This window comes from Vanellus vanellus (assembly GCF_965231255.1).
Source record: "Vanellus vanellus genome assembly, chromosome: 6".
NCBI lineage: Eukaryota > Metazoa > Chordata > Aves > Charadriiformes > Charadriidae > Vanellus > Vanellus vanellus.
The window spans coordinates 51,934,543-51,957,124 of NC_138911.1; the positions used below are offsets into that span (position 1 = coordinate 51,934,543).

Genomic DNA, 22,582 nt, shown 5'->3' on the forward strand with positions numbered 1-22,582 from the left:
TTGCACGTTATTCCATTTTCCACTTATACCTACATGCTTAATAATTATTTCCTTCAAAATTGATTCTAAAGCTTTGCATACCGGACCAGACTAAAAATTCTGTAGTTCTTAAATGCCAATTATTTTCTATTTTTAATTGTATATTTCATCATTGTTCATTTACCTAAAATTCGCAATAGTAAACCTGTAAATTAATATACCAGTAAGTTCAGAATTCTTGGCTGAGTATTTATTTCAAAATTGTCACCTATCGTTTTCTGTCTGCTCTCATGGTTGCTGTGTTCAATTTTTGGGGAAGAATTAAGAACCCAATATAATTTGAAAATTTACAGAGATGATGGGGCAATGTCTTGCAAATACGACACCTCTCACAAAAATTTCTTCCAGATACTAAGTTCTGATTTTCTTCGCACACATTTTTCATTATTCTAATGAATACATTTAACCTCTATTTATAATGTTTTGGAGACATACTTTCTGCTTCCCGGACTTTAAAATGACTGGGAAAGAGCCTACTCTTCACGTTGCCCATTGTGAGGGCTCTATGAACAGTTTTTCTCCCCACCGATTCAGCTGATCAATGAACCACCAAGCTGTTTATGCTAACTTTCAAGAAGTACTATCTTCTTCACATGGCCTACCTGAATCAGCGTGTCCAGCTCTAGCTGGGTTACACAAACATGCTCCCGAAGAAAGTCAGCCTTCTCTAGCGCAATTGTGTTCTTCTGCTTGCTTTCAAAGGGCTGCTCTAGGGCACGGAAGACAAGTCCTCCTGTCACCAGGTAAACTACCACCACGACAAAGATGGCCACCACTGTTTTCCACTTCATGACTGTCTGCAGGCCTTGAGAAGGGGCTTCCATGGTCGCAACAACAGTGGCTCGGGAAGAAATGGAGAGTCGTGGAGCTGCGTAATGCCCGTTAGTTTTGGGCTCGGGTTCACAAGCTGGCACCGGCGAGGGAACAGCCACTGAAACACAAAGTAAAAAAATCTTATTTGAAACCAAATCCCTAAGGGTATGACCTTAATCTTCATATACAACTTTCTTAAATACCATTTCAAGACTCTCGCATAAACCATGTTATTCACAAAGAAGTGATTCTTCTCATCTGGAAGGCTCCATGTGTGTTTTGTGCATTCATACACAAGCCACCTCAAGGGCTGACTTCAACCTTTACCTCTTGAACTGGGCAGGCCAGTAACATAGGCAAAATTTTCAGAAGGATGCAGAAAACCATTTATCCAATAAGAACATGAAAATTTTCATTAGTTAAGATATAAGTTACACAAGGTGGTGTTTGATAAGGGACCCCGGCAGTGATTTATGTCCTTAAATCATAATACTAATAGTATTAATAGTGCTAGGAAATTGAACTGTTATGATCAGCGATCACTACCTGGCCTGCTATTGACAGAAACAGAAAATGCTTTGCAAACCACAATGCTGTTTGGCTCACCAACATAAACAGGCCCGTATTATTTACATGGATTCACAAAACCATCACTTCTGAAAATGTTTCTAAAGCTTGGAAGCTTCACAAATTTTAGCATAAATCGTTCTTCAGCCAAAGCATACTAGATATCTGAGGTGAAAGTCACTGACATGCCAAGCGCAATGATGGACCTCCCAGCTTGGGACCGTGACACTGTATAGCCCACGTGACCTTAGCAGTACATCAGAGCCAATAAGCCCTGACTTCCAGCCAGACTTATCAGCCTGACCACTGTGTCAAGCTACCAAGGCATTCAAATCAAAGCTGGCTCACCTCCAGATAACTCAGGTGTCTCAGCACCACACTTCCCCACTCTCTGTCGCCAGTGTTTGCAATGGCAGGATGAGACCGGTTTCCTCAGCATCCATTGGTATAATGGTACCACATGCAGGCTTTAAAGATGCTGGATTCATTTTAAACCAAATCCCTGCTGCAATCTTACCATGGTGCAGCTGTCACTGGCCTGTAATTTTTTTGAAACCGGATTGATTTATTCATATCAGACCTAAATCAGATTACAGTTAAAGTAGGCACTTTAGCTGCATTGTCTGAACTTATTCCCAAAGTGTCTTTACTGTTTTACTCAGAAATTAAAGCAGAAGGATTTACAACATCCGATCAGAGTGGGACCATAAACTGATTCTATACATTTTGAACATACAACGTGATTAAACCTTGAGTTTGAAGTGGGCTACAACCCTGTCCCAATAGGAACCATTTTATGATACCGAATAATTTAAGAACTCAGCTGTTTACTACAGTCACATTTTCCTAGAAGTTAATACATCTCTGAAGCATTGCATTGAGGATAGAGCTTCCAGTTTACTTGCTAACCAATAAACTACAGAAACCTATAGTTACTTTACACTCACAGTTAATATTTCTTTTCATATGTGACTTGGAGGCTTCAGATACTAAATAGATCAGAAAGGATCCAGGATCAGATGAAAAGCCTCTGTGGTTGATCCCCTTTGTGTGCATCTCAGTTTTGCAACACCCTGTGGCACAGCTGCTCAGTTTGACCACCAAAAAGTCGTTATGGTTCCCAACACTTATCAACTAGGATGGAGTGACATCAAACTTAAAAGGATACTTTCTCTTACCTCCACATATATTTCACATGAGTTCTAAGAACTTGAAGTGACAATAGGGAGAAGAGTGACAGTATTAGAAAGAAGTATTAGAAAGGAAAGGATTATTGTAATAGATAGAGTGAGTTTCAGCAGGAAATACCACAAAAGTATTCAGATGAAACGTAAAATAGAGAGGTTGTATGAAGCAGTTAGAACCTCGCTTCCTCTATATGCAAATATCTTAAATCTGAGTCACAATGTCTCCTTACTAAACTAATTAAATTTGAGTATTCCTAGAAGTGGCTCAGCTGACGTAAATCAGTGTAACATAACTTCCGTGGATTCCATGGAATTCAATAAATTTACGTTAGTTAGAGCCCATAACTAGTGTGTATCTTGTGAATCAACACAAAATCTGCAAGCCTGAGGGCAAAATCAGCACTCTTGAGATTACTCAGCAAAATAGTCTCAGGATCTGAGGCTTGCATGGTAAGGAGAGAGCGGAATTCATATGACAGAAACAGCATGCTACAACTTTTTGAAACAGCCATCCACCTTACCATGACTGCCATAGTCTAGTGTAGGCTGGGTGAGCCTTCCGGTGGAGAGAGGTTCCTGACTTTGATACCCCACAAATGGTAAGTCAAGAGGAAGGAAGTCAAGAGCTGGTAGAGTTAAACTAGCTTTTGTGAGTTTTCTTTTCCTCTATGGTAGTATAAACGTTTCTTATTCAAATCGTATTTCTGACAAAGTGTTAATAACAGCTTTACAGTAAAATCATGGCCTGTTTGATTCTGTCTTCAAAGGAAAATATGTTGTACTGATTTAAGAACAAGATGGGAAGTTCAGGGTAGGGAACATAAAACGTTCTTATAAATATTGTGTCACTTAAACAGCTCAGTGGATTACTGTGCTTGGCTTGCTTACCTCTAAAATAAAAGATGGCTCTTTTCCAAAGAACTGTGTTAAAGTCTTGCATCTTCTGCCATTAGTAATAGCTACCCTAAGCGTATGTAGAAATGCTGATCCTAAAGTATTTTATATGATATAAATTGATACAAAGGAAGACTCTACTAAAGCAGCTAGTTGAGCAACTGATGTATAATGGAGACGGTCTTCTTGCAAAGCTGATGCAGAAGTCACAACTGCAGTCAATACCCCAGAGATGTTTCAGGGCAGATTTTAAGCAGCAGTTAGGTAGCTGCCATCTAGCAACTACCTCACTCTTTACGAAAAGAGAGTGGAGTTAGTGACTTGAGCGCATGGTAAGAAGTCAGAAGGCCCATTATAATTGGAACTCTGCCTCCATGAAACTGTGCTCTCAGAAAAGTGCTACAATTTGCCTTTAAACCATGGTTTCACCAACTAGAAAAAGATAAAATAGTGCTTACTTTTCTAACACGAGTGTCCTCTAAGAATCCATGTCTGTACATTTTTTTAACAAATATATAGACATAAAAGTTATATAAACTTCCAGAAGTTTAACACATAGTTTTACTAAAATCAAACGATGGACTACAGTGGCAATTCAACAATGTGCAGAGATATACAAAGAGTTTAAGAAAATGAAGGGCTACATAAATTCTTGGATTTGTAGAGATAGTTTAGACTATAGTTCAGGACAAACGTAGAGCAAAAGAGAAGAGGATATGTTTACAATAAATGCAGAACAATCCCTGTTTTATTTATCCACCTTTTTTCAAAACAAGCTGCTGTCAGAACAGGCTTTTACCAGAACAGAGCCTCATCCAGGTGTGTTTGTTAAATCATACCAGAGATGACTTAATCTGCCTCAGTGAAAGCAATGATGAATGTCCATTCACATGCATGCACTAAATTAGTAGACAGGTAACCTCAAAGGAGCAGGTACCCTCAAACAAAGACACCAGTATTTCGACACAGGCCTTACCCCAGTAAGACGATGCCAGTGCGGAAAGAAAGGTGAGTTCCTGTTTGTTCGGATAAGCTTCAAAATAAAGCTACTGAATATACTGATGTTGCAAGACAAATTAAAATGTTAGCATCTGCACAGCTGTTCACCTCCCCGAGAGTATCGCACTCCCTGCACTTGATTGACACACTTCGTCTGTACGACGAACAGTACAGGCAGACCTCCCATTGGCATGCGAGGAGCTTAAATACCTGAGATTTCTGCTAATATTGATGAAAATTAAGGAATCAAAACTCTTACTGACCGGCAGGAAGACTGGGGCAAAGCTTAACCCAACATAAGCAGTTGGCAGTTGGACTAGATGACCGTTGTAGGTTCCTTCCAACTGAAATATTCCACTCTAAAGCAAAACGCTGTAATGTAAAACACTGGAGCTATTGAAATGATGCACCATAAGACATTGTTTCAGGTTAAAAATTGCCCTTTATTACTGCAGGTATGCTTTGCTTTAGGAAACTGATGTTTCTAAGAATAAGTTAGACTCATTTCTGACAGAAATATTTAGGTATAGTTGGCCTTGCTTTACAGCAGCAGGGTCAGCTAGATAGCCTGTCATGACTTGTGAAAATAGTTCTAATTTAAAATTAAAATCTCCAGACAGAGAAATTCAAAGTACAGCCACCTCAGAAGGACAGCTTCAAATAAGCCAAAATGCTGACAGGATGTTCAACTGGCTCTTGACTATGAAAACGTTAAGCACGGCTTTGCCACGCTGACCTATATCCTGGCAACTATCTTACCCAATATGCCAAGAACATAGGAGATACCGAAGAAACCTGGTTTTAGAGGAGAGTTTCTCAACTGGTTTAAACCAAAACCAATTTTTTTTAATTAATATACCCTCCTCTGTGCTATTGCTGTGACAACTTTTATCTGTGAAAAAATGTAAGTCAGGTTTAATGGAGTGCCTTATTTAGTACTTTTTTTCTTTCCATGTTCCTGTGTTACATGAGCACACAGGAATGTATGTACATTTTAGTGAGAGTATAATAGTGTATTCTTGACACATCTGATGCAAGTGTTGCTTGCAGGATTTAGCACAGAATTAGATTGAGGCCATACACACTTATGCATTCATAAACCCAGCAGCTGGCTTTAAGTTTAATACCTGAGTTGATCAAAAATGAAACTGGACATTTCATCTCCCCTTTTAGTGGGTCCATCCAAATAAGACAACAAAGTACTTTCAGCTCAAGTAAAAAGGTTCTTTGATGTGCATCTGAAGGTAAGTACCAGTATGTTTCTCAAAAATCCTCATAATGTGATGGGAGTTTTCTTTAAAGAATGGAAATTATGCTTTTTTCAAACATTTACATAGTCAAGCACTCAAAATTTCCCATGGAGTCTTCCTTATCTTTGTCTTAAAATCAGAATTTTAGTTTGAATTATACAGTAATCTTATCATGCAGTCCTGTTTTGCTGAGAAAATTCATGAGCAAATCATACTCCCTACAGCTTTCATAAGATCCTACATTGGGTTATCAGCACTTGTACAGCCTTCCTGTAGTACTACTTAATAAGCCAGCATTTACTCTTGAAATAATTTAGAAATACAATATTTTGTCAAGTGTATGAATTTGCAGGACAGAGATCTGGAGCACCAAGGCTACGAAATGCCTGTGAGGTGCTAGCAAAGTCCATTATAGCTTCCCTGAAGCGGTCACTAAAAGTAGGTGGACCTACCTTCTCTGAAATGTATTGCAAAGGACTGGGGGGTGAAGGGACTCGACTGGCCATAATTGTTTTAGCATCCTAGCAGGAGTGTCATTTATTTTGTTTTCACTTGACAGAGTATTCTAGCTGTTTGCATTCCCCCTCACCCCTCTTCTGAAACGGCCACACGCTGAAGTTAACATCAAAAGACTTCCTGATTGAACAGTGTGGAAAGGCAGGAAAATGAGCAGCCCACCAGTAGATAACATATGATCTAGCACTCCAAGGCTCCGGCTCATCTCCAAACAGAAGTTCCTGGGGAATATGGGTATCTAGCATTTGCTTCCAATCTCACAACCTTCCCAGAGACTCCCCAAAGTGATTTCAGCTACTGGCTGCTTAGGTTAAGATAGCAGGGCTGTGCCTGGAAATCGGAGCAAGAATAAGAGGTATGTTAGAGGAAGAGCTGAGGCAATCAGTGTATTAAGCTATCAGCTATATGAACTTCTCATGAATATGTCACAAACGGAAAATGCATACGGGTTTATGGATGAAGGGAATTTGTACGTCCAACAGGAAGCGGGTGGTTGTAATATGCATGACGGAAGTAATGAAACGTGGAAGTTTCTGTCCATGTGTAACCAAAAAATCATTAAGCCATTAAAATTTTGCATTATGAGGACATAGCTAATCATTTCCACCACCTGCTTTGCTTGCTATTCCAGCCCCCTCCCCACCCCCATTCCTTATCTCTGTCTGTTGTGTTTTTTAACAGGTTTTGTAAAGTAGAGAGAATCCATTTAACCAACACAATGAATGGTGGATTTTTACACACTGGGCACTCAAAAATCTGACGTTGGTTTAGAAAGTCTGGCTTTGAGAGCAAAAATCCCAGCAGACAATGATTGTGTCGTCCTTTGTGTTTGTGCAGCATCTTTGCATGATACGGGCTAATTAACAGGTGACATTTCAGCTGTGATCAAGAAATGGGAGACAAAATCCTGCCTGCAGGCTATGATTATATATGGGGCAGAACACTAGTATCCCTGTGGCTGTTGTTCTGGATTGAGGCATAATAATAAGCACTGCCGTCTGGGGACCACGGGATCCATACAGCCATGGATCAAGAAAACTGCTCTCAGCGCTGACATGTTTTACAGCGGTTTGGCCCTGGTCCCTCTGCATATCCCCAAGGTGTTCAACCACAAAAGGGGAATTTCACCCTACTGTTTGTACAGCATTTTGCTGCAAACTGCCATTGAAGTGAGAAGCATTACTATTACATTTACTGTTCATGAAAGCAAAGCTTGACATATTGTTTGTTTGGAAAATGCACAGAGTGCCTCCGAGCATATAGCTTTTCAGTGCAGCAGTACCCCACTGGTTAAATCTAACATTGTTTTCCCTGAAGTGGATTCTCTAATGCAGTATTAGCGCTGCTGACTTCAGCAACATCTCAGCAGTCTGCTGCAAATGCAGTCACCAGTGGCAAGGCGTTCAACAAAGTGTGGAAAGAGAAACAGGTAATGGCAGAAAGGGCAACATACATTCAACAAAAAAGATTGAATATGCTGTTAGAAAGTAAGTAGCACTGATTGCTCCCAATTGCTCCTTTTCCAGAGCGGGGTGGAGAGAAGGGAGGAGTATGTTAGGTTACAAAACTGCATAAGAAATAAAGTCACTGTTTGCCTCCTATTATAGGATCATGCTAGTGAAATAGAGTAAAAGTTCATATATTGAATTCTCTCTGTTGGTAGGAAGAGAAATATCAGTAATATGTGCCAGAGGGAATTATGTCTAACCGTTGCTTTGCCATCCTTGACAGCAGCTTTGGGGAAAATGTCATATAAAAAGGCTTCTGTAATTTTTGTATCATTTGTCATATATTCCCAGCTAGTGCTCAAAATTATGAATCTCGGTAAGTTTCCAAAAAAATCTACATAATTCTGCTTCATCAGTTATAATTGAAACATACTAATTAATAGCTCTTGGAATACACCAACTGCTTAATTGATTTGGAATGCAGTTGTTACGAGAAAACAAAAAAAAACCCACCACTGTTTTATAATGCAGCTTTCATTCTTCTTCATTAGAAAAATATAGCTTAGGCAAAACCAAAAAATCTTAAACAGCCTAAATTGGAACATGGTAGAAATTAAATCAGTCTGGTTTGAGCTAAGGTCTCTCCTTCTGCAGAAATAGCTTCCCAACTATGAGAGTCTTCACAGAGTGGTGGTGCTGATGCACTGGAGATCAGAAGAACTAAGGGGAACTTAAGCCTCTTCTCTGTTCCTGGAGAGCTTCCTTAGTGGCAGACAAGAAACTTAGCTATGCAGTATGTCACCAGAATTAATCTTGTCTTCCACTGAAGGACACTGTAACTCCTACCTGATAGCAGTTTCTTCCAAAGGACAAATCTTGTGGGAAACTTCTCCAATTTCTACTGTCCACACTACCAGAGTATCGCTGCTTCCATTTAGTTGTGTAGCAGGTAGCCTGACTTAAACCAAGCATCTGGCTATCTGGTCTTCATCGTAAAGGATTGCAGCCCATAGGAAGGACCCATGCTGGAGCAAGGGAAAAGTGTGAGGAGGAAAGTGCAGCCTAGAGGAACTGTTATGATCTCACCACAAGCCCCCATGCATCATGTGGGGTGAGGAGGAGGAAGAGGAGTCAGGAATGAAGGAGTGAAGTTGGGCCTAGGAAAAAAATAAAGGAGGAGGAAGATGTTTTAACCTTTCTCTTTGTTTCTCACTATCCAAATCTATTTTAACTGGCAATAAATTAAATTCATTTTCCCCAAATCAAGTCCGGTTTGCCCATGACTGCAATTACTAAGTGATCTCCCTGTCTTTATCTTGACCTATGAACTTTTCCATCTTATTTTCTCCCCCTCTCCTGTGGAGGAGGAGGAGTGAGAGCGCAGCTGGGTGGGCATCTGGCAGCCAGCCGAGATCAACCCACCACAGATAGTTTGCACAGGGGCAATAAAGGTGAGGACCGACTCAGGCTGTATTGCTCAGCACTGGTTTTCCTCTGAGTCTCACCAGTCGTGGACCACATATGGATTTTGGTGAAAAAGTCGTAAGTCCATTACAATCCTGTCCTGAGAATATCAATGTATAGATTAGGACCTAAACTACAGTGATGAACATGAGCTAGCTACAGAGAGAGCAAGCAGCCTTCCAACAATAATGCCTTTTTGTCACTGTCTACTGGAGTTGGGTCAATATGGAACAAAAACATTCATTTGTCTTGTTGAGTGCATTTGATTTTTTCAGTTTTTATCATCTTTCATTCTCATTCTTTCTTCCCATGTGTAAGCACTTTATTTCACTCATTTTCTGTACACATTTAAGAAAATGGATGTTATCAGCATAAATTTTCACATAAAGCTAAATGTCAAATTCATTAAATATTTCATGCTGGCAGAAAGTGCATACACTCTAAACCAATCAAGGAAAAGTAGCAATACAATGTGGTATCTCTGACTGACAATTTTAAAAAATATAAGAAAATCACAATCTGCTTGCAGACGTTAAATGGTTAGAAATTGGGCACTGGGTAAACTTGACTAGTTGGATTACTTATTATTCTAGTTGTGATTAGTTTCACAAGCGTGTAAAAGATTTAAAAGTCTATGCAATTACAATTCCTCTGAGCTATGCCATGTCCCTTTGCTTTGTTTTCAATGGATTTTGTGAGGCTGTTGAAAGGCTCACTGGTATTCTATCATTTCACTTTAGCAATTCTGAATCTAGTCTCCCTAAAGTGATAGAAAAGAAGTATGTACAACCTAATTTCACTTTAGTCAAGAAAGTATAGTGAGAGAGAGAGAGGAGGGTCTGAATGCCATTTTTATATTTACTGTATTTCAAAAAGCTGCTGCCATTTCTAATTGTAAATTCTTTAAAGCATGGAAGAATGGCAATCCAAGCATCCATCTCACAAGGAGCTTTCAAAGCAGGGAAAGTAAAAACTTGCAATGGCTGCTAAGGAAAATAAAAACTCTGCAGGATACAATCTCAGTGCCCTTAACCATATAAAAACCAGAAAATCTCACTATGCCAACAAATCCAATCCGAAATCAGTTTCTGTATATGTCTTTATAAATTATAATTCTTTATTTCATAAAGAATAAACTCTTCAGAACAGGGGCCCTAACATCAGCAGTGTTTAGAATGCGAGTGTCACTGCCTTATATATATTACCAATAGCAATAATTACCATACATCACTGTCTTTCAAATCATTCTGGAAACATCTGATGCTGGACAACAATAATTTTCCTTAATCTTTCATGTGAGGAACTCAAAATTATTTTTAGGCTCCTTCTTGCAGACTGATCCCACTTTTATTAGATTTCCCAGAAACCAGGTTCAAGCCACGAGAAAAGCTGTCTAGCTTTGTTAGCATAGCGCCGAGCTTCTGTTTATAGGCCTAGCCACTCAGCAGGAAATACTTGGTTCAAAACAGTGCTGTACCAGATAGGTGCAAGTTCACAGTTTCCTTGGGCTGGCCTAGCTCAGACAGCAGCATTCAACCCTCGCTGAATACAACTGTGTATGTATAGCCTAGACTAAACAGAAGTCACTTAACCAAGATCACACAACAAATGGCAAGGCCGGAGCAGAAATCCACTCTTCTGCTCCCAGGCTTGTGCGTTTAAAGACCTATCCAAAAAGAGCTACTCCTATTTTGGATATCTGTACTTTATTTCTTTACCTTTATGTCCATTTTTTGGCTTCCACACAACCTTTCATATGACTGCATATAGTTAGCAACCAGTGAAGATGAAGACATGTTTTTCTTTCTTCAGGCTAATAGAAAAGGGAAGCAAACTCTGAATGGCACAGAAAAAAGGCTGTTCTATTCACCATCTTTCTCCACTTCACTTGTCACCAAAATATTGAATGGTGACTAAATACTGACACACTTCATTGTAACTGTTTGTTAGAAGTATAGGGATATAGAAGGAGAGATTGAGTTAGCAAACTACAGGAGACAAATGCTGTATCTGTATTTAAAGAATATGGGAAATACCAGTCTCTTCCTTCAATCAGTTTTGACTGATCTATTATCTTGGTTTGAACCACAGGAAATCAAACTCCACCACATATTCAAATGTCATTTGTCCATGACACGAAATTATTATCAACGCAGTCATCTTTTCAACATCCCACTGTGATTTTCATTGCAACTTTCCAAAGTATTATCTTAATATAAATGAAAATGCTGTTCAGACTAAGTGTAAAAACGTGAACTGTAATCTCACAAACGAAAAGAAGATACTGCCTAACTGAAGACAGTGATGAATTCTTCCCTAGATCCCTTAAGAATAGGGCAAGAAATAACTGATTAATCTGTACAAAGGAAGTAGGGGATTATATATTAGGAAAAAGTATGGCTACAAGGATAGCTAAGCCTGGGAACAGCCATTGCAATATTCAAATCTTCATTGGAAGTATCTAAGAACAGGGCATGAAATCATCTGCCAGAAATCATTTAGGTCAGTGTTTTCAATATGTGCCTTGCATACCCCTGTGGACCCAAGAAGAAAAGCTATCAGTGAAGGGTAACAAAGAAAAACAACTTAATGTTGTAGGCTTGTATTCATCATCCAGGTTCTGTAAATAAACTGCTGAAATGTTAAGGGTATATTAAAAAAAAAATAATTCAAAATCATTCATCTTGATATTCTAGTCCAAACTCACACCAGAAAAATGCTCTTGAAATCCTTTCCCTCCCCTTCTGTGTAAGATAGTCAAACACATCTCAACATTTCTCTTTGCATCAGTTGTGCCAATTCTGTAATAATCTTTCATGAACATCTAAATATTTCAAAGCATTTCACAAATAATAGATAAACCTTTGTGACACTGAGGAAAAACAATATCGCATGTGTTCACAGTTTGTCTCATGTAAACACTGCCACAGAGACGTTAGCAAATTAATTAAATTCAAGAGTAATTTTGAAACTTGATTAAAACAAGGTTTTTGTCATACGTGCATCAAGCAGATACAATGATTTGTCATCTCTGTATTAGCAAATCTTCAAGTTTTTTTAGGGGACATGCTCTTCTCCACTATACATGACAAAAGGCTGCCCTGTCTGCTACGAGATTAATAGACAGCCATAAATCAGACTCCTTTCTTTTGTTGGTTATAAAGGAAAAAATACGAAACCCATGTGCAAGCTGCTTTTGCTAATTATTTACAAGAACTTCCAGATTCTGACCCAGCCCCTCTGCTGTCAGAACTGCAGTGAGAGCCTGCCCACGAACCTAAAACGGACTGCCCAAGAGTTACTCTCTTGCAAACACAGCCTTAGAGCTCCTGCCTACTGAGGCTTTGCAAATGGCAGGAAAACAGGAAGCCCTAGGCTGGCTTGCGCAGGTATCAGCCAGAACTTATCCACTGACATTAAAAAAATCTCTGCGAAAGTCACGGTCATGGGATGCTGGGATACTTTCTCCTCCCTCCTCCCTCTCCCGGGCACTGCACTTTTCTAAGGCATACGTGACAGCTCACTGGTCGAAAGAATGGATGGGCTAAGGCAGGACGTGAATTCAGGAACAGCTGAAAGCATCTTCATTTTTTTCCTTCTGGTTTGGCTTCAGGACAGCAGTCCTCAGGGGGTTCCTAGCTAACACTTACTGGCATTAACATGAAGATGCACTGCTACTGACACCATTTGTAGCACTACTTACAGAGCTGCCAAGTCCAGATGAATACTTGAGGGACGTTTGTCTTGTGCTGGAGTGAGATTGCACACTGCTGGAGGGCAGTTCGAATTTTGTTTCCCTTGCTTTGCTTTCTCTCTCTCCTGACCTCTCTTCCACCCTGCCCTCCTCCAAATCCATGCATCTGCTCTTGTCCCTCACTTGTCTCCAACCGTGCTGGCAGCGGGGGAGGCAGCATACCCGTAACTCCCTGCTCAGTTCCTCTTCTCGGCACTCAGCTACCCTCCCCGTTGCCTCCGACACTTGAGCCCAGAGCAAGAAGCCAAGCACGTGCTCACATGTGACGGGACTCATCAATGAACTTCAGATACTGGAAAATGTAAAATAGAGTAGAAGAGTATTGCAGTGAGGAGCAGGAAGAGTTGAGAGGAGATTAGAAGTGATTGACAGGGGCAAATCCCAAATAAGGAGCCCTCCTGCTTCAAGATTGGTGACTGTTTGTTCCAACACACTCACTGGCAGCAGCGTTATCATTAGGTTTATGAAGCTATTTTTAGAGCAACTGAATATGGAGAAACCCAAGAAAAATTCTCACCTTTCCCCTTCTGAAATAAGACTAAAACCAACAGATCACTGCTAAAACCTGTTTCCCCAACATTAGATCGGTATTTCCTGCTCTTGCTAAAATCGTGAGTTCTGGTCCATGCAGGTGTCTGCTCAAGAGCCAAATAGGAAGCAACTGCTTTTGGCTCAGGATCTTGGGGTATCGAGATGACTTTGTGAAAAAGAGTTCCTGTCAGAAGAGATGAACATACCATTGAACAAACCATTCTATGACATGATATTGGTTTTCCTTATTAGGTAATATATAGGAAAACTGCTTTCTTGTCAGTATGTCACAAGCCTCGAGTACAAGCACCAAGGAATAAATAGCTGCGCTCTGGTTCTGTGCAGACTTCACCCGTCAATGAGCAACTAACAGATTGAAGCAGCGATGATGATACTTATCCATAATCTTCTTTTTAAAGACTAATAAAAAAAATTCCGTTGCACCATGACATGCCATTGCATGAAATGAGGTGATTACTTTTCCTCACCAGGAAGTGTCCCAGGATTCCAGTAACATTTAGGAAAAGTCTGAATCTCCCACCACAGGAGTTCAAGGTGTTCTCCTTCAAAGTGCTCATAGGATGATGTAGAGTCAGGGTTTTAGCTGGTGTCCTTCTGCTAGAGCAGCTGGACTGGGATCTTGCAAATATCCAATCTCAAGGATTCACAAAAAAAATTACGCAACGGTCTCATGGCCAGACCAACCAGTGAAGGAAACCTAAGTCTTGCAACGTAGCATAAGAAGGCTGTGTACAAAGGGAAGAACATTCCTATTGACAGAAACCTAGTGGTAAAACAAGCAAGTGGAGGAGACAAACAACATAGCAAAGATTCATGCTGGCCTTCCTAGCAGGAAGCTATCTAATCTACATTTGAAATGTGATTGATGCTGGCTCTTTGCCAGGGGTACAGCCTAACAGTGGAGTGAAGGAATCTCTTCATCACCTCAGTCATGCAAAGGGGACTTGAGCAGCACTACTGACTTTAGTATAGACTGTAACTGTGAGATGCCAATACACCGCTCAGCTGGGGCAGTACAATGCCTCTTGCAGGACTCCCTTACGTTAATAGCCAAGGAACAGATCTTTCACATATGGTTAAGACCAGAAAAACACATGCAATATAACCTCTAACCCCAGAATAAGAATAGTGTCAGCATGAATTGTTCCCCTTCAAAGATTTCTTGGGGCGTCCTTACAGATGTATCTTCATATCACTGACTGTACCTAAAGAGCTCATACTCATGTTTCTCTGTAAAAACAAGAATTTCTGCATCAGTGTAGTGGTGTCTTCCCCAACCTGGCTAACGACTGGAATCTACAGAAAAATACTTTGAATTCAAGCAAATCTCATTGATCCACCACTTCAATTCAGTGATAATTTTTCAAATTTTCTGGGCAACAGCAATTAAAGTGGATCTTTCATCGTGTGATAATGGTCAGAAATCTTGTAAAGAAGCATATCAGTTGGGCTATGTTTTTAGTTCACTGGAGCTATTTGCATATCCTCAGGATTCAGTCTGTTTAGCAGTGTTATATACAGTAACAGTCTTAGTTAAAGTGAGCAAAGGCTTTTCAATACTTTGAAAACCTATTCTGGAACAAGACAAAGAATACAAATAATATAACTACTACAGAATTACTCTGTGCAGAAAAGATCTTTCACAAGGAAGAGAAAGTTGCTGTTTGAAATGCACTTGTTCAGCATAGCCATTTTTATTTTCTCTTATTCTAAATTATTTGTAACATGTACATTTTTCTTTTACACTTTTGGTGTGTAAATTGCACCAGTAAAGTTGCCACAGTCAGAATGATTTACCTGTCCAGTCTGCATGTAAGACAATTATTAGAAAGTGACTGTGAATCAAAGAGAGGTCAGGTAAGCAAAAGGATGTAGGTTAAAGAGACTTCAGACCCATTATGCTGCTCATGGCAGTATACAATAAACAGAACAGATGAACAGTGTCACTGGGAGGCTGGTCAGGCACACAGAGCTCCAGGTCAATGCCAGGCTGATTCTGGCTGTGCAAAGCTGGCTTGGAGTTTGCTATATAGTATATAATTTAGGGTACCTTAGATGGTAAGGAGTCTGGTACAACAACAGAATTACACAAGACATCTCTTATCCCATGCTCAGCTTCTATTCCGATAATACTGTAGAAATACAGTCGTAATTTGAACTATGATAAAACTTTATAGCTACACAAGGATGGCATCTACTGATACAGTATGGCTTCTAACATCTCACAGTACTTCACAGTGTTGCCATACTACATCACTGACATGCATTCATGGATCAGACTTAAGAAAGAGACAGGCGTGGCCCTCTAATCAGTTTTGCCCACAATTAAGGTTCACCTAAGCAAAAGTATGCCTGCACAGTGTATAGCAGGTGGACATGAACTCATTCTCCTGTGCTCAGAGCCGGAGAAAACAAATGAAATTACTGCTAATAATGACAAGCTTAAAGTAGTATTTTATAACTTTCAGCAGAGCTGCACTAACCATGATGGTGTAACTTCTTGCAACACCAAAGCATGCACAAATTGAGAATGAGTCCACCAGGATCCCTCCAAGTGAGAAGCTACCCAAAGCTATTTGAGTTGAAGTTCAAAATGTGAGTGGGAACCACCCTTGCCTCATTTCTTTGCTTTGCTGTAGTTTGGAGTGCATCCCATTAGAGTCAATACAGATGTGGTCCAATTGGTCAGTGCAGCCTGGACAGTGCTGACCTTAAACCAGTCATCTACTGGAAGTTCTCTGTGCTCCATGAACCATATTGGACTATAACTCCCCTAGCCATAGCAGGTACTTCGAAGTTTAGAATGCTTCTGCATTTCAGATCCCTGTTTTATTCTCCAAGTCACACTCAAATGGTGTAATTCAGTTGCCCATCCATATCATACAGTACCAAGTGAGAGGTCTTAGGATATCCTAATTGGCCTTAAGCTGTTGTTCCAGAAGGGCAGACGTCTCCTTTAGGTCCATTATCATATATACCAGGCCTATGCAAATGTCTCTGCAGCCTTACAGTCCCTTAAATGGACACCTATTTTAGAAAACTGAATCAACATATAATGTCTGGTAGCAATCAGGAATTCAGGTCACAAAGTTACATGTCAGTATACCATTGTAACCCAGTAATGAACTCTGCTTCTCATGAAGGCAAATTAGTATGGTGGCTGTAGCATCAAGAAGACATGGCTCGGTGTTGTTTCTGTAGCTGTCATGATTGCTGCTACCCAAGGCGTCTCTGCACAACCCTTTCTTGTGCAATCCAAACTTAGTAGTCTTAACATTTAAGTAATTGGTGATGGATTAGAGTTAACCTAGAGGAATGTCTTTTTGAGATATGTGAGCTGCTTCCTTCATTTCAACTGTGAGTTTCTGCAGCACCATTTCTTTTTGAATTCTTTCATCATTGAGGTTTTTCACATATAGTAGCTAGTGACTGCCTTTTGTTTCTCTAAAATGAAAAGCTGAAATTTGAGAGGATAAAAGCCCTGGACAAGCTGTCAGTATGTATTTGCTGTTTTCAAATCATGCCAGTACTATTATATTACAGTATTGAGTAAGAGAGAAATAATCCAAGCAGTCTTTAACAGCATATCGCCAAATCTTAAGAATCTCAGTGGCACAAATTTAAGGTGCCAAAATCCAAAATCCTCATCCAGTAAAGACAGTAACATGTTGTTTTTTCTTCCTAGGGAAGAAAAGATGAGTCAGTCCTGCTGAGATATGAACATATGGCTCTAACAAATCTAGGTACTCAAAGCCTGATCCTTAAAGCACTGTGATGATCCTGTAGGATAGTGATACCAAAATAACTTGTATTGCTTTCTAAGATGTTTTGCAGGGTGTTAACTTTTGTTATCCCCTACTAGTTAAACAACCTATTGTCTTCAGCAAACAATAGTCACACAGTCGCGCATAATCTATGGATTATCAGAATGACAGAGAACTGAATCAATTTAAAGATCTATTGAATGCATCTTTTTGGGAGCAGAATTGAGGAACAAACAGAAGAAACATAAGCATATTTCTCCAATCATCATCTATTAAAGATACTTCATGAGATGAAGACATTTTGTAATGTGTCCATAAGGTTATTTACACTGTGCTTTAGTTTTGCTCGCAGAGGAGAACCCCAATACATGCCTGAAGAGCCAACAGAGAACATACTTTTTTTTTTTTCTAAATACGCCCTAGGTTACGTGCTTACTTCTAAAAGGTAGAAAGAACTTCATGTGCTTGAAAACAGTGAATTCTAGTTAGAGGCAGCCACGCTTGTCTTCATGTCCACCTATATTTTTTTCAGAATATTTTTGGCCTTAACATGGGTACACTCTTTAATTCTGCATTTTCTGAACCTCTGGCAGCAGATCTGACCCAGGCACACTTTGGGTCCATTGGGTCCATTCTTTTGTAATCTACATTATCTGAAGCATCTTTCCTTTGTCTCTCCTTGCTAGGTCTTTATTTCTTTTCAAACATCCTCTAAAATTTCAAATAGCAAACACAAACAAAATGCTAGACCTAACTATGTATGGATTTCAGCAGGATGTTCCCCTTCCATTTTAAAAACAGAAAAATAAAATGAAGCCAAGCTTGCGTATTCTCTTCCACCTTTTTTTCCCCCTATATCCAGGCTTTGATAACAGGTTCTCCCATCTTTCTGACTTTCTATTTCCAACACCAAGATACACCCACAATGAAGTTTCCACTCTAACCTCAAAATCTCACCAGTGATCTCCTATGCTTGTATTTTGGGACATCTGAATAACGCATAGTAATACATGCATTTGGGGCACTTTGCCAAGAATAAGATTTGTAATAGCATAAGAATTGTATTAGCAATTAAAGAAAAAGTTGAAATCTGAATTCTTGGTCTCAGCATTCCTAGACCAAGGAAATATTCCCTAAATTCTATGGTTAATTTACATGGTAAGAGATTCGTAGTTCACTTTTGAAATATCATTTTGTTTAAATAATCTGAGTTAATGTTTAATTGTAACTGTGAAAAGCAGCCCAGAAAGTATGTTGGGAGAATAATAATGGTCCATAGACTAAAAAGGATTGTTACTACCACCCTAAAGTGCAAAGGTATATGACACATGCTGTTCTCACTTGTTTTATCTAATTGGGGTAACCAGTGAGAATGGCATGGCACATTATTTATAAAAGTCAGCAGGTTCATGTTAGAGCACATTTTCCATTATAGGTAAAATGTTTTTCATATACATTCTTTATAGACAAAAAATAGAAGTGTAACCAATGTCTCTGGAACCAGAACATGAGCAGCCTCTGTCTGACAAAGGCCAAGTCCCAGGATGTTTTCAATTTCTTACAGAAAATAAAAAAACAGAGGCATTCCTATAAAAAATATTTCAAAAGGTAGTATTTAGCCTTTTGCTGAATGACACTTCTTTTACGTAAAATTCTATAAAAAGCAGACAACCGTTCAGCATTTATATTCTCTGTTTTGGCTTTTTGAGATTACAAAATGAAGATCAGGCATTCCTATCACACTAAATTCTGTAATTCTCTCTCTGTTGTATAGTAGTGCATTTGCTACCTTTTTCTTATCTTGACCTCCTCATTGCTCCCTTCCCATTTCACTCCAGGTACTTACCCTACTTACAATACAACATCTAGGGCCCCTGTTCTCCCAGTGATTCCAGGCACTCCTTTACTTTTAACTCAGTAAAGCCTGCAGAGACAACATAGTTTTGATACTTTTAACGTAAAGAATCTCATGATCTTCGCACTGAAGTGAGTGGTAAAATTCCTAGCTCTGGATTAAATCAAAAGAGTAAGAATTAAACTGTATCACCATATATATGCACTCTTCTGTCTCAAGCTGATATAGTCACACGCTAGCTACATAAATCCACATAAACGCCAAAACCTGAACCAAAAGCTATCCAATTAGAATTGATATCATATATATTCCTCCCAAAAGCAATCTCCATTACTTCAGGTAGCATCAGTTTTCAAGAGTTGCCCAAGGGACTTTTCAGTTCAAAAGCCTATTAATGGATTACTCTTTTACATATGTGGCAAGAAATAGCATTGGTAAACTTCACTGAAATAATAATTCTGTCTTAACCTCTCCCACTGCTGACAATTCTACTGCTGTCCCTGTCTTAGACTTACAGCTTCATATTGTCTTTGATTCTTTTAATTTCCTTTTTCTCACAGTACAGATGACATCTTAATGATACCCTACCCTTCATCTTTCTTACCTTGACTGGAGTTCAATCTTTCCTTACTATTATTAAAAAAGCTGCTGTCCAGGCGTTCACTCTTCACTTTCTTATTACTAATTTCACTTTTCTAATCCTTAGTTTTTCCATTTCCAGGGCATCCCAAAGAGAACAACAATGAAACTAATACCTCTCTGCTCTCTTTCTTCCTCTCCTGCTAATTCAATCATATCTTCCTATCTCTTACCACATTAGGGTCCACAGTATTTATCTGCCTCCCCTGCAGGCTCCACACAGCCTTTAGTAAAGTTCTGATTTCTTCATTCTCTTTTATCCGTTTTCCAAACTCTTCAAATTTTCCACCTTACTGTATTTGGCCATATTGTGCCTACACCATGCACTGCCAGGAGTGTCCTCCTGTTTATCCAATTTCTATTCTCCTTCAAATCTCTCTTTAAAACAAACTCCTTGCAGTTGTTCTGCAGCCCATGCTAATTTGGCACAGCAGAGTCCTGGTCTATCAGATGGTTTGGCAGCCAATGTGATTTTGTGATACAAGTAGCACATGGCCAATATCCTGCTGACCATGGGTCATTTGCTGGGATCAGAGCCGCTTTTTTACACATTGTAGGTTCCCATAGCAGTCATCTGACACTGAGCTTAATTAAATTAAGCTTAATTAAAAAAAGCTTACACAGTTTAATTTAAACTGAGTAGCCGATGCTGAAGATTTTTCCAACAAACAGGCATCAAGGGATGATTCAATCCTGATATCTGCATGAAGGCATTTGGGACTCAGCTGGGTTGCCCCAGATATAGGTGTCCAGTGGTGTTTGAGGTGTCTCAGGTGAAGTGAGAAATCCCATGGCAGGTGACACAGGACCTATGGAAGACTCGAGCCCCTCTGGAGCGGCAGCTGGGGAACATCAAATGTCTCTAGATACCTCTAATGGGAAACTCAATTGAGTCTTCAGTGTCTGTAAAGAAGCGCAAGAAATACTAGTTTCCTCTAGTTGTAAAGTGCAGAGATAACCTTATTTCTTAATTGATGTGATCTGTGTATGATGACAGGCTGTTTTGCTCCCTCCTAATTCTTTTAGCATTTGATTGCAATACATATGCTCTTCTTTCAATAGCAGATCTTAGATTGCTCTAAACAAGTTAATTATATTTCACAACACCCTTGAGCATTAGGGAAGTATTAATATTCACATTTTGCAGTCAAGGAAAAAGGGAGGAAAAGAAAGGGTAAGTGGCTTACTGAAGGTTAAACAGTAAGTCAGTGGCAAAATCTGAAAAGGAACTCCAGACTGTCAACCACAGCTTGAATTCCCCACAGACAACTAATTCCCACGCTAAATGGAAGGATGATAATAAAGGCCTGGTTTTAGGGTTCCAAACTGCAGAAAGCCATGTCTTTGTGAAAGGATACAGGAACTTGTATCAAAACTTCAGAGTTCTGAAAGGTCAGATAAACATCTACCTGGACATTCAAAAGGTTTTGACAATCCATATCACTGCAATGACAGCAAAAAAATGCAGGCACAAAGGATGGAACAAGACTGAACTCCTTTTTCTGCATACTAAGAGCATCACCAAGATAGACATCCTTCTCTTCGAAAAGACATCTCACCATCACCCTGCAAGACAGTCATGCTTGGGGATAATTCCTGAGCATATTGGAACAGTCTCATCTACCCTTTTCTACAAATAAACAGCAATTTTACGCAGATAATTTGTAGAAAAAAAAACCAAACTGATATTGCTGAAACATCCAGTTGTCTCAGTCAGGATAACGGACCCACTGTGGTTTAGGTACTGAATAAAAATATATGTGCAAAGAGATTAGAAGCCAGTTTAAGCACAGACAACAGGTGAGTGTAACAAACAGCAGGAGGAATGCAGGAAAGAGGAGAGAACAACAATTACAAGAATTAATGTCTTCATATGCTGCTATAAACCCAATCTTACATTCTGAAAACTAGAGATGGGAAGTTGCATGAGGTATGAAACTAAAAATCTTGTCTTTCACTGATTTCAATTATTGCTTTACCTGAATTGCACCAAATGGGAGAAGCAAAAATAAGTGACAGGGTGATCAAATGTTTTATGATTGTGTATATCCAGGCTGATTCCACCAGTAACAGAAATGGCAGGCTTGTTTTTTAAAATGTAAGGCCAGGTAGTGTGAGATCTTGTGCCCCTAGTCAATGTGCCCAACTCTCCCTAAAACATTCTTGAGGTGCCTGCATGGGTCTTTTACTCATTTTTTACCCCATTCACTCACTGTATATGAATAGTATGTTTTTTGGTCAATATATATGAGATTCTAGGACATATTTCCCTCCCTGGGATGGTTATGGAACAAACCATGCTCAGTGTCATTATGCAGCACATGCAGGACAACCAGGTGATAAGGCCCAGTCAGCAGGGGTTCATGAAAGGCAGGTCCTGCTTGACAAACCTGATCTCCTTCTAGAACAGAGTGACCCACTTAGTGGATGAGGGAAAAGCTGTCAATGCTGTTTACCTGGACTTCAGTAAAGCCTTTGACATGGTTTCCCACAGCATTCTCCTGGAGAAACTGGCTGCTCATGGCTTGGATGGGTGTACTCTTCACTGAGTAAAAAACTGACTGAATGGCCGTGCCCAGAGAGTGGTTGTGAATGGAGTTAAATCCAGTTGGTGTCCGGTCACAAGTGGTGTTCTCCAGGGCCTGGAGCTGGGGCCTGTTCTTTTTAATATCTTTATCAATGATCTGGATGAGGGGATCGAGTGCACCCTCAGTAAGTTTGCAGACAACACCAAGTTAGGCGGGAGTGTCAATCTGCTTGAGGGTAGGATAGCTCTACAGAGAGATCTGGACAGCAGTGTGCCCGGGTGGCCAAGAAGGCCCGTAGCATTCTGGCCCGTAT

The 22,582-nt window shown here is 39.7% G+C and overlaps 1 protein-coding gene across 1 annotated transcript in view; it reads right to left on the minus strand.

Moving 5' to 3' along the window:
* Positions 1 to 22,582, minus strand: part of KCNK10 (potassium two pore domain channel subfamily K member 10) — a gene marked incomplete at both ends in the record, with an annotated part of 72,066 nt that overhangs the window by 45,771 nt on the left and 3,713 nt on the right. The window contains one exon of the mRNA XM_082485145.1: positions 642 to 970. Within this exon, the coding sequence (XP_082341271.1) occupies positions 642 to 970 (329 nt within the window). The remainder of the gene's footprint in view (positions 1 to 641; positions 971 to 22,582) is intronic.